We start from the raw sequence: 16,627 nt of genomic DNA, 5'->3' as shown, positions 1-16,627 counted from the left end.
TTTATTGCCAAAGATAAAATGATACTAAATGCCCCATTCCATTTACATTATACCTTCCCTTTCTGTGTATGGACGATGGCTCTGTCCTTTTCTGTTTTCAATCATATTTATTTGTTTTACAAAATAGAGTAACACATTTTAGTATACGTTTTTAGATTGCTGAGGCCATCAAGAACAGTTAGTGCCGGTGTCTTGTCATATAAGGTCCCCCATCCAATAGTGTCCGCTGTGTACTGCACATGCGCAGTACACAGATTCCGAAAATTGCTGAGGATGAACGGCGCCTGCGCCGTGAGTCCAGGTTCCATCCCCACTATCCAAGTGGACACAGAGTAGGAATATAAAAGAGCCAAGCGCAGCGAGACCGAGCCCAAAGCGTGGCGAGTGAAGCTCGCCCGCCAGGGGCCCTTTAATACTCACAACCCTATGTCCGCTTGGATGGTGGGGCTACCACCTCCACTCACGGCCAGGCGCTGTTCAGCATTCGCAGTATGGGGCGAATGCTATATGATGGCCGGACACTATATGGCACAACACCGGTTCACACAGGGGCGACTCAGATCTGACTTCAAGTCGCCCCAAGTCACCTCAGGTCGCACAACATGTAGAAATCAATGTAAGTGAATGAGAGCTGTCATGTACACTACGGAAGTCGCTCCGACTTCAGAAAAGGTTCCTGTACTACCTCAATCCGACTTGTAGGTGACTGGCACCCATTGATTTCAATGGAGGTCGCCTCCAATTTGGATCTCCGTCTATACAGAGGCGACTCTCAGAGAATTATCAGCTCTCAAAAGGAGTCCCCCCCCCCCCCCAGAGCTCATTCTCTGATTGGCCACGGCAAGTCACCTGGCCTGGGGCGACTTAAAGTAGTGTTGTAAGTCACACCCAAGTCACGTCACGTCCAAAAGTCGTGTTGCCCCTGTGTGAACCAAGCCTAAAGGCATACAGTAGTATCAAAGTGGAGGGATACCAGTACAGTCCCATGTCTCAATCTGGTAGCACTCCCAACCGTTCAGCTATCCAGTAACAGTCCACAGGTTCAAGGCACTCTAATTATTTTAATATAAAAATAAAAATAAAAAAATCTAAGTATCTTTTTCCTAATTGTATAACCGCTCTCACATGACCCAGTTCTTCCCCGTCCTGTCTGCAGGGAAACAGTGGCAGGAGCTTCTAGTTCTCTGCTGCTGGTCATATCTTCAAAATGAAACAAAACCGCCTTTTGGGATACAGAGAAAAAATAAATTGTTTCAATAAACTGTTTTAAATCCTCATACAAATATATATTTGAAATCAAATCTTGTTTTTTTGGCAATAGAATTGGTGTGGGCAGATTTCTACCAGTCACTGTGTCGAGCTCCTCGAGCCTGTGTCCTAGAATAGCAGGGAGGTGAAGCCTCCATCAATCATTGTGTAATATCCACCCCCCCATTGTTTAGCTGGTTAGTGGGCATGGAGGAGGGAGGGAGGGAGGGAGTGGGCCATCATTTAACCCTGTATATGCCCACATTTGTGACTCTTTAGTCACATGGGCTTCTCAGATATGATCGGGAGGAAATGCTTAACATAGAAGCTCACTGAAAACTGAGCATGTGCACTAGCTGCCAACACTACACAGCAAAATCCCTTGCTACAGTGGGGACTTGGACTGAAAGGGGAGCGGTAGAGCAGTAGGATCAACCAGACTTTTTGCAGAACACAAAAAACAAATTCCATAGTGAATGGATGAGAATGAACAGCATGTAATTCAGGATTTGATCGTTTTTTATGATGTGGGTTTAGTAGCACTTTAACCACTTCAATGCCGGCCCTATTCCGGCACTCCTCTTACATGCAAAAATTATATTTTTTTTGCTAGAAAATTACTCAGAACCCCCAAACATTATATATGTTTTTTTATTTTTTTTTTTTTTTTTAGCAGACACCCTAGGGAATAAAATGGCAACCTTTTTATCTCGCATGATATTTGTGCAATAATTTTTCAAACGCCTTTTTTTGGAAAACCGTTTCATGAATTAAAAAATAACAAAACACTAAAATTAGCCCCATTTTTTTTTCTATAATGTGAAAGCTAATGTTATGTCAAGTAAATAGATACCCAACATGTCAGGCTTTAAAATTGCGCACACTCATGGAATGGCGCCAGACTTCAGTACTTAAAAATCTCCATAGGTGATGCTTTCATTTTTTTTACAGGTTACCAGTTTAGCATTACAGAGGAGGTCTAGTGCTAGTATTATTGCTCTCACTCTAACACACGCAATGATACCTCACATATGTGGTTTGAACAGCGTTTACATATGTGGGTGGGACTTGCGCGTGTATTCACTTCTGAGCATGAGCTACCAGGGATAGGGGTGTTTTTAAAAGTGTGTTTTTTTTTTTTTTTTTTTTTTTTTTTTTTTTACATTTAATTATTTTTGATCACTTTTATTCCTATTACAAGGAATGTAATTATCCCTTGTAATAGGAATCTATTGAGACTGGTCCTCTTTATGGAGTGATGTGGGGTCCGGGCGTGACGTCATAACGTTGCGCCCAGGTCTCTGATGGTCATAGAAATGACCGGTGACCATCTAAGTCACTGGACATCTCTATGGTCTTCATCCGGCGGCATCTGAATCTTTCTCCGGGCCCCTGATGGCACAAGAGAGCCCACAGAAGCATCGGATGATGGCGGGGGAGGGGGGGGGGTCCTCTCCTGTTGCCTATAAGAACGATCAAGCAGCGGAACTGCCGCTATGATCATTCTTATTGTACACAGAATCGCCGCCTGCTAATATCTGAATGATGCCTGTAGCTGCAGGCATCATTCAGATATTCCCGCACAAAGTCGTGGACGTCATATGATGGGGTGCGGTGTTGAAGTGTTTAATTGAACAAGCTGAAGTCAGAAGCTGATTGGCTATCATGCACAGCTGCACCAGATTCTGAGAGCTCCAGTTTTAATAAATCTCCCCATTTGCTCAGTGGGAGATCAGAAAATCATTGAAATACTCTGATTCGCTTTTGCAAACTGTGAAGTTTCTGTCAGAAACCATGAATCGGGCCGAGACAGAAGTACAATTAAATCACACTTGTTTACTAATAAAAATAAAAAGGTAAATAGAAAAAGCGTAGTCAAAGCATAGCCAGAGTTCTGTAACCGGATCAGGTAGTCAGCCAGTCCAGAGTTCAATAACCGGATCGGGTAATCGGCCAGGCCAGAAGTCAGGGATCCAAGTAGAGCAACAGCAAGCAGGGTAAGGAGGCAGAAGGGATGTCGGCAATCCAGTCTTTAAACAGAACCGCAGGAGATGGTTTCTAGTGATGTGACCAAGGCGAAGGCAGAGATGAAGTGAGCTGGACAGCTTTAAGTAGGCAGGTCAGACGAGTAGGATCAGGAACAGCTGGGTGACTGGAGAGAGAAGAGAGCTGGCAATTAGCCGACAGCTGAGCGGCCTGCCCAGAGGAGGAAGGGCTAAGCCAGCCCTGACTGTTTCCTTGTGGGGATGATCCGCTTCTTCCCAAAAACTATATGGCTTTATCTGGAACCTTCTGCAACTGGCCCAGCAGTGTTTGTGACACTGGTGGGCTATAAAAAGGTCACTCCAGCCAAAAAATTTTTTCTGGCTTTGAGTAAACGGAAGTGTTAGAACATCTGTCTGTTTTTTTTTTTTTGTTTTTTTTTTTACTTTTGGTGTTGTTGGGGAGAACTTACTGTCTGTGGTGACCAGTGTGAGGGGAAACCTAATTTATTATGGTAGCTGTTGGAAGAGGAGTAGAAGGTATATTGTCCATATTGGGGACATTTTCTTCCACTGTCAGAGGTGGGCTTTTCCCTTTATTTCGGGGGCTTCATGAGGATACAGAACCTCTGCGCCAACACCTTCTCATGCTATTCCCAAAACAAAGTTTTGTCTTGCATTACAATAGACGTTGCTTCCACATGAGTGATTCTATGTCATCCGGGGAAAAGAAAAAGTGATAGTTTATGTTAAAACCAGAATTGAATGACCCGCATGGTTTTTAGGACATAATTGATGGCGGACGCTCCTCCCGGCTCACCCGTCTCCGAAGATGGAAGATGGAAGTCTCGCCCGTAGAGGACCCACTTCTCATTACCTCATTGTCTTGAGATGAAAATCTTGTTTTCGTCCTCTTGTCTGCAGCCCCCCCCCTCCCTCACCTCCATTTTCTCCCTTCCCCTCTGATGCTTGGCTTAATATTTCATGCTAATTCTCCTGATGGATAATAGATTACTGGCAAGTTGTAGGGGATGAAATGATTACTTGGAGAGCAAGATTCTGGATTTAACACTGTGCAACTCAGAGCTGTCAAGTGGTTTAGACAGAACGTCTTGCCAGAGGAGCAACACTGACAGAAAGTGAACAATGTAGCTATGGAAATGTTCTCATTATCTGCAGTTCAGGCGCAGAATGACTCTTGGTGCCCAAGGTGTGCTTCTGCCCACGCAGCAGCATTGGGGATCTGTGGCAAGCTTCCGTCCGCGCAGCAGCATTGGGGATCTGTGGCAAGCTTCCGCCCGCGCAGCAGCATTGGGGATCTGTGGCAAGCTTCCACCCGCGCAGCAGCATTAGGGATCTGTGGCAAGCTTCCACCCCGCGCAGCAGCATTGGGGATCTGTGGCAAGCTTCCACCCACGCAGCAGCATTGGGGATCTGTGGCAAGCTTCCGCCCGCGCAGCAGCATTAGGGATCTGTGGCAAGCTTCCGCCCGCGCAGCAGCATTGGGGATCTGTGGCAAGCTTCCACCCGCGCAGCAGCATTGGGGATCTGTGGCAAGCTTCCGCCCACGCAGCAGCATTGGGGATCTGTGGCAAGCTTCCACCCGCGCAGCAGCATTGGGGATCTGTGGCAAGCTTCCACCCGCGCAGCAGCATTAGGGATCTGTGGCAAGCTTCCGCCCACGCAGCAGCATTGGGGATCTGTGGCAAGCTTCCACCCGCGCAGCAGCATTAGGGATCTGTGGCAAGCTTCCGCCCGCGCAGCAGCATTGGGGATCTGTGGCAAGCTTCCACCCGCGCAGCAGCATTAGGGATCTGTGGCAAGCTTCCGCCCACGCAGCAGCATTGGGGATCTGTGGCAAGCTTCCACCCGCGCAGCAGCATTAGGGATCTGTGGCAAGCTTCCGCCCGCGCAGCAGCATTGGGGATCTGTGGCAAGCTTCCACCCGCGCAGCAGCATTGGGGATCTGTGGCAAGCTTCAGCTTTTGGAAAAACGGAGTATGAAGCTCTTCAAGCTCTGCCCATCATGGAGGCATGGTCCTGTAATTTTATATGGAGAAATATATAAATATTTCTTTTGTATGTATTCCTGGAGAACTTTCATAGAATCTGATCTACAGCCGGGTGGCGCACACTGCCCAAGCACTATCGCCACACTATTCCTGTCCTTAATCCAACCGGCCCTCCCAAGTGAGATTTCCAGTGGGCCGCATCGCATATTTCTTAGCACATTCTAACAATTACATTTTAATTGCTTTATAACAGATGTTCTGAAAACACATTTTGGAAAACTGAAAAAAAAGAAGCTTTATTTTTGTTTGGTTAAAGCGCAGAGCATCATGTTCCATGCAAAGCATTCTCTGAATGGCACTCGTGCCGCACAGCCGCCCTCCAGTGCTCCCAGTGCTGCAGGGCAGAAGCTTGGCACAGGGCCTGGAACCAAGTGGTGAGCGCTGTCTACCCCCGTGATGCCCAGCTTCCAGGGTCACCAGCCGGGTATAGTATAACTGTTGTTACATTGATCCAAGCTGGGCCAACATAACTTTATAAAATATCCATACCTGGAATTCTTCAACATCTAAATATGTGATGGTCACCCTCTTGTTTCATTTTTCTAGAACATGCAGATGTGTAGACCTCACTTTTGGGTGAGATTATAAAGTTCTAAATAAAAACGAGTCACTTGCTGTTTTTTGTGAAATGTGTGGGCATTTCTGCATTCCTGTACAACACTGACTGAAGCATTTCAGGAGGTCAACTGCAGACACGAGCCCAAAGCCTAATGACGCAAGTCCTAAGGCCAATGCTACCGGCAATCTTGTAACTATTTGTGGCACTCAAGACCCTTTTCACACTGGGGCACTTTTCAGGCATTTTAGTGCTAAAAATGGCATAAAAGAAAGCGCCTCTCATGCCTCCATATTTTGGAAGCCCGAGCGTTTTTCCCACCGGGGCGGTGTTCTTACAGGATGGGGAAAAGTCCTGCAAGCAGCATCTTTGGGGCGGTTTGGGATTGGTGTATACCCTGAAACCCGCTGACCTCCCTGACTTGGTGATAACAATGCAGCTCAATAAAAACCATGACACTTTGTAGCGGAGTCCAAAGATATTTAAGAGATTATGGTCACGTAGATAAATTAGGGAGCCTTGTGTTTAAAGTTTGGGGAGTCGAGCCGTTTTGTTGGGGTAAAAGGTGCCCCCCCCCCAGTTTGTAGCCTTCTGCTGCTTTGTGGACACTTAGTTGCTGGCAGTGGGAAGCAGTTTAGCCATGGTGCCACCATGGTGCAGGGGGGCCTGTGACCCCTGGGGGTGTTTGGGTGGGGTGACACAGCGTACATTTTGGTGTAGCAGGGTGGGTCCCAAACTGCAAGGGTAACCCTGTCTGCGGTTCTCCTATTATCATTTTTTTTTTTTTTTTTTTTTTTTTTTTTTTTTAAGCAGGATTGTTGTTTTATGATCTAGTTGTGCTAAAAATGTATGTACATTAAAGTATTACTAAACCCAGGACCCTGCATTCACTATATCTGGTCTTCCACAGTACACATGGAAATGCAATTATTTTAGTAAATATAAACCGCTAAATACCTTTTCTCATCAGCAATTAGAGCAGTCTTGTGACTATCCGTGTTTTTGGTTGAGCACTAGTTAAAGCTTGTAGGAGGAGTTTTCATTCTCCTCTGGCTGTCCTATGAGGCTGCAGGACCCCTGACCCTCAGTCTGGACAGTGCTGATTGGCCTTTCCTGATCATTCGCCCTCCCAAAAAAAAAAACACCCCAGCATTATACACCACACTGGGCATGTGCAAAGTGCCCCCAAGGTGCTGTACTATCTGGAGATGGATTGGGGACTGTGGAAGTGGTGGAGGATCAGAGAAGACTGGGTCAGACAGCCTTTTTACACAATGCACCCCTTAGGTTCCACAGTGAGAATAACCAGCATGCTTTACATATGCAGACTGATTTTACTGTTGAGGGTTTAGTAACACTTTAAAGAGGAAGTAAACCCCGATGGGTGTTACTTCTGCTTTCATTCCCTGCAAAGGTAAAGCATAATGGACTACTATGCATCGCAACGCATCACATCGCATAGTAGTCCATTATGTGTCACATACCTGACACAGGAGCCAGCGATGTCACCTCTGTCCCCTGTAGTCCGGAGGGTCCATCTTCTCGGTGGGTCTCGCTGCTCCACTGCTGTCTTTTGGCGAAGCCGCAATGACGTCACTCCTGCGCATGCGCACGGGAGCCGCCACTCGCAGCATATCGCCGTTGACCGCGGTGTGCTCAGTGCGCCTGCATGCCGCTGTCTATGGCGCATGTCTGTCTTTCGGCAAATATCTCCTAAACCGTGTAGGTTTAGGAGATATTTCTTGGACCTACAGGTAAGTCTTAATCTAGGCCTTAATCTAGGATTACCTGTAGGTCAAAGTTGGATGTAATGGTTTACAATCACTTTAACAGATTTAGTTTACCTCTTGAATTGGTTGTGGATCAACCAGGACAAGTTCCTTTTGCAGAAGATTAAAAGAAAGATCTGTGTGATTGGCACATACCAATAACACGCAGGATCTGCTTCGGGGACTTTGTTTTCTTTGCACCCAAATTGCAAATTTCTATTTTTGATCCCATTTTGAATTTCTCTAAATTCTCCAAACATTGCAACATTTCTTTTGGAAGGTGCTGTGCCATTTCCAGCAGTTTGCTTATGCAGTTTTTTTTTTTTCCTGTTCATATGTGTTTGGTCATTTTTATTATTGATGCCCCATCTGCGATTGTAGTCATGGACTGAACTCCGTGCAAAATGGCTGCAGACAGAGAGTGACAGTTGAGAATATTGTACAGCCAACTCTCTCCAAGAACCAGATCGTTTTGTCAAAACAGAATAAAAAAAGTGCATATGTATAAACCTTTAAATACAAATATATTTTATATACATGTATGTGTGTGTATATAATATATATAATCACTTTATGGAATGGTGCCTTTTCCTCGTTGCTTCCCTAGAATTTGGAAAGCTATTGTTCAGGATTTGCACTTTAAAGTTGCTGTCATGTTTTTTTTTCTGCCATCATTAGGATGAAGCCCGGCTGTCAGAAAGCCCGACCCTCTTTGAGGCCTGTGTTATACCGGGGCCTCGGGCAACAAGACACATGACAATGGCTACCATGAGGAGGCTTTGTACTGTCTTGTTATCCTTTCTTTAATCATGCTTTCTTCAGCCCCCCCCCCCCCCACACACACATTGCGCCCCCCCCCCCCGCACACACATTGCGCCCCCCCCGCACACACATTGTTATATATTAATATACATGAACATTATACCTTATGATTTTGGAATGTGCCTCATCAACTCGGTGGCAAAAGCCTAAAGCGTTCTTATCTGATGCCTTTCCTACAACAATTTACCATAATAACTCCATCGTCTACCATGTAATCTTCTCTTCATTTGCATATCTTTAAATTGTTTTTTTTTTTTTTCATTTTATGTTGGTTGGATTTTGTCAAGTGAAACCAAAATAAATATCATATAATTTCTTTGCAAATGTTGTTTTTTTATTTTATCGTATTTTGTACTATACAGTAGAGGTGCACCAAATGGAAATTTTGGTACTGGGGGGGGGGGGGGGGGGAATTATATATATATTATACATACACAACTTTTTAATGACTGAATTATAAGCTCAAGAAAAAAGTACCCCTTTAAAGTCTATGTATGTCTTCACACTGGTCCATCGTGGTGTTTTTTGATCAGTCAAAAAAAGCAACAAAAATGCACCTCCCTTTTGAAATGCATTAAAAACGCAGCAAGAAGAAACCGGTGTTGCGTTTTTTTTTTTCACTTTTTGAGTCACATGACCTATGAAAAACACGCCATAAGCACAGTGACATTGTGGTAAAATCTCATTCATTATCGGCACCGTTTTTCTCTCATCAGCCAGATGCAGATAACACTATTTTTAGGCGATGTGTTTCAGTGCATCTCTTCTATACACTCTTCTAGAAATGTATGGCCTGGTTCACACTGGTGTGATTTCAGATGCGACCGGAGTTGCAGACAATCGCATGACAATGGAAATCACATTGATTTCTATGGTGCCTGTTCATATCAATGTCAAAAAAAATACCTGTGCTACTTTGGTGAGATGCATTGCGCTATTTTTTTGCCCCTTAGACTTTAAAGTGTTACTAAACCCACAACAGTAAAATCGGTTTGTATATGCAGTAAAGCATGCTTATTATTCTCACTGTGGAACCTTAGGGGTTAATCCTCTGCATTGTGTAAATAGGCTGCTTGATCCTATCTTATCTGATCCTCCCTTTCTTCCACTGTCCCCAATCTCCTAATAGAATAGAGCCTTTGGAGTCACTCTGCACATGCTCAGTTTAGTGTGTATTTCTAGAGACTTTTTTTTTTTTTTTTTTCTTGGGAGGGGCATGTGATCAGCACGGGGCTATTGCAGCATACGATAACTTTGATTTTCATAGACTTTGATTATTTCCATGACCATGTTTTTTAAATGATCTTAGTTTTAGGATAATGCAAGGAAGGGTTAGAATCCCTGTCACATTTTATTGGCTTTGTCCTCTTTCCTGTCTCGGTTTCTGGGTTTCTCTGGTAGGAAATGAGGAAAATCTTCCCAACAGAAACACAGAATGCTATGTAAACCAGCAAAAAATCCTTCAATCCTTCCCTACAAATTTGTCGGCCATACATGGATTGAAATTTGGCCAGTTCAGCTGGGAACGGGCCAAATTTTGACTCGTGTATGGGCAGGCTGGTTGCACACAAGTCAATCTGTTGGTCCACTTATGGACCACTAGCCTTTTTTAGTTTTTCTGGAATGATCAGTGTCGCTGGCTATAGCCGGTAATTGTATTGATCGTTTGTATTCTGATGGTGGGGAGGCTCACACTGGTAGAATACAATACCACAGAGGGTTTAGGGGTTAGGGTTGGGGTAGGGCTAGAGTTGGGGGTTTAGGGGTTAGGGTAGGGGTTTAGGGGTTAGGGTTGGGGTAGGGCTAGAGTTAGGGGTTAGGGTAGGGGTTTAGGGGTTAGGGTTGGGGTAGGGCTAGAGTTGGGGGGTTAGGGTTGGGGTAGACCTAGAGTTAGGGGTTAGGGTAGGGGTTTAGGGGTTAGGGTTGGGGTAGGCCTAGAGTTGGGGGTTTAGGGGTTAGGGTTGGGGTAGGGTTAGGGGTTAGGGTAGGGGTTAGGGTAGGGGGTTAGGGTTGGGGTAGGGTTAGGGATCCCCCCCCATCCCCTTCCAATGTGTGGATGGGGGGAATCGAGGCATTTTCTCTCGTACAACCCGCTGGCTGAACCAAAAAACAAAAAATGCATAAGGTATGAGCTGCTTTAGGATCAAAATGAAAGAAATGCAGTGACTACCATTGGTAACATCTGGAGCGAGAGGAACGGCCATGTGCAATCACTGTGCGGTTGTACAGATATAGAATATAAAAATAAGAAAATATTCCCCCCCACACGCGTATCTACAACGTCCATAAATACGGTTTTCGGCGTGTTGTGTTTGATACGCCTATTTGCTACAACTCCTACACACACAAAATAGATTACAACTCCAATCTTTGGTCATTTTCATGTAGACTTAATTGTATGTGTCCAGCCCTCAGACAGACCCCCCCTCCCCCCCTTCCTGTTCTGTGTCTGAACCCCCTGAAATGTGTCACAGTCTGTTTCACAGTCATTTATACTAATGATGTTTGTCATGTTGGAGGATGGCGAAGAATGAATAGGCAGACGTTCGCAGGGACACGAGACGTTCTGTGTACAGTGACTGAGCACACAAAAGCCTCCATGTCCCGTGGGCTTTGCATTCTCATTGTTTTTTTTTTTTCTTCTCCTTTTTTCTGTGACAGATTCGCGTGGACAGCCCTGCAGATGCTGTACTGTATGACACTGCCGTGGTGGTGCCAGGAAAGCCAATACTGCGGGATATGGTGTTCAGTCCAGACTGGCAATCTGTATACATACTGAGTGAGAAACAGGTAAGAAAACGTAAAAAATAAACTCTCGGGCCGTCGCCATACTCATCATTTTATATATTGCACCCAAAAAAACTGAAATCTCCATTTTGGAGGTCACCTGACCTCTTCGTACTCTCGCTGTGAGATTTTCCCCCCGTAGTAGTTTGTGTCTCTGCCCCTTAGCAGTCATCAAATTTATTTATTTTTTTCCAGTCTGCCATACAGTTGGGAAAATTTAGATACCTTGCAGATTTTGTAAGTTTGCCCACTTAGAAAGAAATGATCTATAATTGTTATCATACTTTGTATTTTAAATGATAGAGACAGAATATCAACCAAAAATCCAGAAAATAAACCTACAACACAAATGTTATAAATTGAGTTGCAGTTCAGTGAGTAAAATAAGTATTTTAAGTATTCCGGCTACCGCAGACTGGCTACGGTATTTTAGATTTTAATTCTAATTTAAGAGCCGCGATCACATGACCGGCCAGCGCTCTCCTCTCCCTGTTTGACAGATGCAGAGGGCGGGGCTGAGATCCCCCCCCCCCCGCTGACATCAGTTGGGAAGGGAGGAGGAAGTGGGGAATAGTGCCGGCCGGTCATGTGATCGCGGCTCTGAAATTAGGTATTTACAGTATTTATTTTTATAAATCAAACACAGAGAGGGACACTGCAATAGGAGACAACGCGGATGGTGCATATGTGTTATTCAAGCAGCAGGAGCTGAGGGGGAACCAGGCATTGTCACAAGCTGACAGGGAGGGAGGGGGTAAAGGACACAGGAGAGCAGACTGCAGGTGACGGAGGTACGTAAACTGACCACAGTGTCAGGGCTCAGCAGCCATGATACACCGTGGTCAGTTTACATAGCGGAGGGTAGAAACTGGCAGGATCAGCCATATTTTGTAGGTGTTATGGGGGCCAAATGACCCCACACAAGCACTGTGCCCTATAACATGCTTTAAAGGAGCAGGATCCATTTTATTTTATTTTTTGTTGGGATTAACATTCGCTTTAAGGATTTAGAGAAGATCTGTAGAGAAGAGAGGACCAAAATCCCTCCTGAGATGTGCAAACCTCATCACCACCTACAAGAAACGTCTGACCTCTGTGCTTGAACTGCAACTTTTCTGGATTTTTGGTTGATATTCTGCCTCTGTCATTTAAAATACACCTCTGATAAAAATGACAGACCTTCATTTCTTAAGTGGGCAAAACTTACAAAATCTGCAGGGGATGAAATAAGAATTTCCCATTGTATAATAGAGATGTGAACAAGAGAAGCCTATTGGCTGTTATGAATTATAAAAAACATTTTTTTTTTATTACTTTCAGTAAAAAAAAAAAAGGAACTGCTGGCTAGAAAATGTTTGGTCCCCCAGTAGGTTCCCTGGCCAGCACATAAAATGGCTTCTTTATGATGTTCGCAGGTCAGGTGATTGTCATTTGCAATTCGCTTTGTCTTTTTCCATTTGCTAAAAACGGTCTTACCACAGGTCAGCCGAGTTCCTGTAGAGAGCTGCCAGAGATATAACACGTGTGCCGCCTGCCTGGGATCCGGGGATCCTCACTGCGGATGGTGTGTGCTTCATAGCAGGTAAGGACTTCTTTCTATCATCCACCAATTGCATACAACTGTCTGAATATTTGAGGCGGTCTTTGTTGCCATGTATCTCCGTCCCTAGATATGGTACATAGAGAGGGTTTCTGGAATCTGAATGATGTATTGTGACAAGTAGGACAAGATAATAAGCAATGTGTTTATTGTTTAAAACACACACCAATGACATGCAGTGGATACTTAGAGTATAGCGAACAGCAGATTACAAACCATCAGCATATAATTGTCAAATCGTACATAATGTAGTTGGTAAAACTACATGAAAGAATCCTGAGAACGCAAGGTAGTGGCCTATGAGTAGAAAACGTATGCATCGTTGTATGACCGACGCGTTTCATGGCAATAAAGCCACTCTTCAGGGGCAAATGCGTAATAAAAATCTGTAGAGAGATATAAACATCACATAACATTTCTAAGGGGCACTGAGGACATGGGGAAGTGAGGACATGACCTGGAGAAAGTAAAAAGGGGTGTTGATCTCCTCTGCTACTTGCATTTTGGCTTGTGAAGATATCTGCACTGGAGCAATTGGGCCACCATAATTGTCTGTAGCGGGAGCTGAGGTGGAGTCTGTAGCAAAGCATGAATGTGATTCCCAAGGACAATGTATGTCCTACCTGGGGTGCAGCAGGGGCTCCGATCTAGAAATGAAAGGTAATGTATAATGACATTCACTTGGCTCAGGAGTCTTTTACCCCACTTGGGTTATATACTATTATCATTCATTCCTAGATAAGTTGGACATACATTGTCTTTGGGAATCACGTTCATGTTCCTTGCTTTGTAAACGAAACATTGCTAAACGCAAATTACCTCCTTTAGACACGTTTGGCGCTTGAAATGCCTGTAAACTCAGCTTTTGAACACATTTTTTGCGTTCCGAAAAATGTCTCTAATCTCAAATGCCTAGAAATGAATGTAAACCACCCCGTGTACATGGACAGATAAGATAACGTGGAGAGTTCAGGGGCAGTTGAAAAATACCCAACTGCTCCTAAGGCTGGATTCACACCTATGGGGCATTTTTAGCGCTTTTTGCATTTTGCAGATTTGCACTACAGAACGTGTTCCATAGGAAACCATCATAAATGGACTGTAGTGCAAATCTGCAAAATGCAAAAAGCGCTAAAAATGTATAGGTGTGAATGCAGCCTAAATGTGCGTTTAGCCGCAGCAGTGTACATGAGGCCTTAGGCTGGATTCACACCTATGGCATTTTTAGCGCTTTTTGCTGATTTGCACTACAGTCCAGTTATCATGGTTTCCTATGGAACACGTTCTGTAGTGCAAATCTGCAAAATGCTAAAAGCGCTAAAAATGCCCCAGGTGTGAATCCAGCCCCAGTGTGGTCTCTGCTTCCTTGGTTATACGTCCAACTAATGGCTTGCAGGATTCAGCTGACGCATGGCCTCCTTTATTGAGAATGTGGCATTTTGGCGCTGCAGATTACTTACTAGAGAGCCAAGACTCCACATTTTCATAAATTAGATTCATTCCTAGACAATATGTTGTCATTTTTCCCAACTAACACATTCTGTTAATGTTTTTCGCTTTACCCGTTCCCCACTTCTGTGCAGGAACGGGCATGATTGTTCAGTTGCCTGACAATATGGATGATTATTCCTGACATGCAATGAGAAATGAAATATTCAAATTGCTTGTGTGTTCACGGATTTGTGTATATGGCTTTGTGTATGCTTCTCTATTTGCATTTCATTTGTTATTCAGTATGATTTCAGAAGAAAAACCCTTTTTGTTCTGAAAAACAAAAATAACAGAGAACTTATCCTTATGCAGGCCTCATGCCTCTAACAATCAGGCGCATGTGGAAGAATTAAAATAAATTATAACCTGTGTGCTACTACGCCTCCTCCGTAGCTCATAACTAAGCAATTCTGAACCAAGAAAAAAAAAACGAGGTAGTTTTAGAATAAGCTTGGCTTCCTGCACATAAACATACAATAGAATCCTACAACATGTATGCAGTTTTGCTGTTGGAAGAGATGAGGCTTAACATGTTTGTTTATTTTTAGGCAGCTAAAAAAAAAATGCCATCTAGATATTGGTGGATACTGGAATGATTGACGTGTCTGGTTGAACTGGTGGCTGGGTCTCTGCGTTGGGTCTCTGCGCTGGGTCTCTGCGCTGGGTCTCTGCGCTGGGTCTCGGCGCTGGGTCTCGGCGCTGGGTCTCGGCGCTGGGTCTCGGCGCTGGGTCTCGGCGCTGGGTCTTTGGAGTGTGGGAGGAAACCAGAGTACCCTGAGGAAACCCACACAGGGAGAACATGCAAACTCCAGGCAGATGGTGTCGTGGTTGGCATTCGAACCATTACTGCTAGGCGAGAGTGCTAACCACTACACCACTGTGCTGCTCAGTCCACCAGTATACACCCATATCTGTTCTCTTGGGTGGACTGATGCTTTAAGCCACGAGTGCTGAGGCAGCTGTCAGGACATGGATGCTCTCGGTGGAGCTGTATGGTGTGGGATGTTACTGCCTTTTGGTCTGGAGAATCTCAGTCCTCACCTGGGAAATGACTGCTAAATCCATCCAGCTGGGGGAGGAGGGGGAGAGAACGGAGACGATGGGCAGACACGGCGGCCATCATTCCTGCAGCTGTGTACTGACCCTCTGTGTGCACATTCATCACTCCAGCTGCTTCGGGCCTCTAATACATGTTGGAGCTTCATACAAAGCCTCATTTCTAAAGACTTAATTGCATTGTAGTTGATATTGGTGGAATCCAAAGAGACAGGATACATTATACTTGTTTTCTTTCGCTGTGCAGGGAGCTGTGTCTGCCGGGAGAACAAAGTGTTCATTGCTAGTGGCCATAGTTGCCGGCAATAATCGCTTCCTAAAAAATCTGACATGCTAGTTGTACCCAAGTGGATCCATCAATCAGCCTGCCCCATACATGGTTCAAATCTCAGCCATCTCTGCTGAAGGTTCAAACCCTCTGACCGGCTTAACCACTTCTGGACCAAGCCTGTTGCTTCCAATTTAAAATCAGTATTTTCTGCTTGAAAATTACCTAGAACCCCCAAACATAATTTTTTTTGTTTTTTTAGCAGAGACCCTAGAGAATAATATGGAGACTGTTGCAATACTTTGTCACACCGTACTTGTACAGCAGTCTTACAAATGCAATTTCTTTGTGCAAAATACACTTTTAAAAAAATAAAAAAATAAATAAGAAAACTGTAAAGTTGGTCCAGTTTTCTTCTATAATGTGAAAGATATTATGCCGAGTAAATTGATACCGAACATGTCATGCTTCAAAACTGCGCCCACTTGTGGAATGGCGTCAAACTTTGGTATCTCCATATGTGACGTTTAAAAATTTCTACAGGTTACCAGTTTTAAGTTACAGATGAGATCTTGGACTAGAATTATTGCTCTCGCTCTAAGGATCGCGGCGATATCTCACATGTGGTTTGAACGCCGTTTACATATGTGAGCACGACTTGCGTATGTGTTCGCTTCTGCGTGCAAGATCAGAGGGATGGGGTGCTTTAAACTTTTATATAATTTTTTTTTTTTTTCTTATTTATTTTACTTTTATTTTTTATTTTTAGATTGTCCCTTTAAAAATGTATTTTTTTTTTCATCACTTTTATTCCTTTTCCAAAGAATGTAACCATCCCTTGTAATAGAAATAAGCAGGACAGGGCCTCAGATCTCACATTTACACTTAAAAGTAATAACAAAAAATAAAATCGAGCCCTTTAAGGCCACAGGGTGGAAGTGACGTTTGACGTTGCTCCGGTCCTCCAAGGGCATAT

At 44.2% G+C, this 16,627-nt stretch overlaps 2 protein-coding genes across 3 annotated transcripts in view; one reads left to right on the top strand and one right to left on the bottom strand.

The window, feature by feature from the left end:
• The window catches only part of LOC143941218 (uncharacterized), a 354,111-nt gene that overhangs the window by 181,822 nt on the left and 155,662 nt on the right, over positions 1-16,627 (bottom strand). The window lies entirely within an intron of this gene.
• PLXNA3 (plexin A3) overlaps positions 1-16,627 on the top strand; it is a 162,963-nt gene that overhangs the window by 39,759 nt on the left and 106,577 nt on the right. Inside the window, exons 3-4 of the mRNA XM_077463262.1 lie at positions 11,111-11,239; positions 12,718-12,818. Coding sequence (XP_077319388.1) covers positions 11,111-11,239; positions 12,718-12,818 — 230 coding nt within the window. The remainder of the gene's footprint in view (positions 1-11,110; positions 11,240-12,717; positions 12,819-16,627) is intronic.

Source organism: Lithobates pipiens, unplaced genomic scaffold (assembly GCF_037356315.1).
Source record: "Lithobates pipiens isolate NorthernLeopardFrog02 unplaced genomic scaffold, aLitPip1_a1.2 Scaffold_3, whole genome shotgun sequence".
NCBI lineage: Eukaryota > Metazoa > Chordata > Amphibia > Anura > Ranidae > Lithobates > Lithobates pipiens.
The sequence above is the reverse complement of the archived record's forward strand: the minus strand, read 5'-3'. Positions and strand labels throughout refer to the sequence as shown.